The sequence below is a fragment of the Frankliniella occidentalis genome, unplaced genomic scaffold (assembly GCF_000697945.3).
Source record: "Frankliniella occidentalis isolate FOCC.00 unplaced genomic scaffold, Focc_3.1 Scaffold10, whole genome shotgun sequence".
NCBI lineage: Eukaryota > Metazoa > Arthropoda > Insecta > Thysanoptera > Thripidae > Frankliniella > Frankliniella occidentalis.
The window spans coordinates 1174530-1175774 of record NW_026267140.1 but is presented as its reverse complement, the minus strand read 5'-3'; the positions used below and the strand labels follow the sequence as shown (position 1 = coordinate 1175774).

The 1245-nt window shown below is 60.0% G+C and overlaps 1 protein-coding gene across 1 annotated transcript in view; it reads left to right on the top strand.

The window, feature by feature from the left end:
- The first annotated feature begins 208 nt into the window (after window positions 1-208).
- Window positions 209-1245, top strand: part of LOC113214381 (katanin p60 ATPase-containing subunit A-like 1) — a 13109-nt gene continuing 12072 nt past the window's right edge. The window contains exon 1 of the mRNA XM_052277414.1: window positions 209-496. Coding sequence (XP_052133374.1) covers window positions 408-496 — 89 coding nt within the window. The 5' untranslated portion in view covers window positions 209-407. The remainder of the gene's footprint in view (window positions 497-1245) is intronic.

Here is a 1245-nt window from a genome sequence, read left to right as displayed (position 1 = left end):
CCTATCCTTTCTTTGACGCAAGGTGAAAGGTGCTCTGACGTGTGCAACAAGCACCTCGATACCGACTTCTGGAAGTCCTGCATAAGTGCCGGGTGAGTGTGGGCGGGGGGAGGGGGCGGAGGAGGCGTTGTTGCCCCCCACCCCCGGGCAGGCACCGGCACCAGGCCGGCCGGCTGCGGCCAAGCGGGCGGGCCGGCGCGTCAGTCCAGTGCCGCCCCTACGCCCTGCCGCACGGGCGCAACACCGACGAACCGCTCGACGCCCCGGCTCCCTGGGTAGCACTCGCAGTACCCGCGGTACCCGCCCGGCCCTTGGCTCGGTCCTTGGCTCGTCCCCCGGCGCGTCCGCGCGAACCATGAGGTGACCGGGAGGTCCGGGAGGTGACAGCCCGTCGCGCGGCCGCAGCCATGGGGCGCAGCATGTTCCGCACCGAGGAGCAGGTCGTGATGCAGGCGCCGGGCTCGCTCTTCACCAAGCCCTTTCTACCGGCGCTCGCGTAAGTAAAGACACCAGCAGCGTCTGGCTGAACAACACCAATCGTACACCATCGCTTTTAGAATTATTTTTAGAGTTTGAAAACTTAGTTGTTTTCTCGGTTCTACTGCCGGGTTGGCGTATGTATCCTGGTGATTCAGGTGAGACGAAGGTGCGGGCGGGTTTGCCTACCTAAGGGGCCATGGTGCCTTGTGGGCAGGGCGAATAGACAAACCTACCCGCATCTGCGTCGCTTCCCTGAATCACCCGGTACAATATGTGACGCGGCAAACCTGCTGTTTCTGCTCTTACTTCGTGTTTGGGAGGAGGGGGGGGGGCAGTCTGGGGCTGCAGCGCTGCAGCGCTGCAGTTCGATTAGTTCGCTCGCTCCACGATCTGCGCGCCGCCTCCTTATTTCACTGCTTGGTGGCTTTACTTTTCTCTTAAACACGTAATTCAGTTCAGATTTTCGTTATTTCTTCACATTTTACAATTTCCTTCATTTTCAACATTTCAACATTTTCAACAGTTTAAAGGTACTTTAAGCGCTAAGTGAGCGAGCGAGCTCACTCGCGCGAGTGAGCTCTCTAATCGCGCTACTGTCCACTCTTCCCACTAATACCACGCATTTCCGCTGGAGTTCTCCCTGCTTCACGCCGGCGCGTATGACCGGGCCCTCTGGTTGCCATCTCTTTCATTCGGCTTGGCGAGGCGCCCGCAGACGGTGGGGTAGGCAGACCCGCAACCCAGCCGCACACAGCGCGCGGCCTA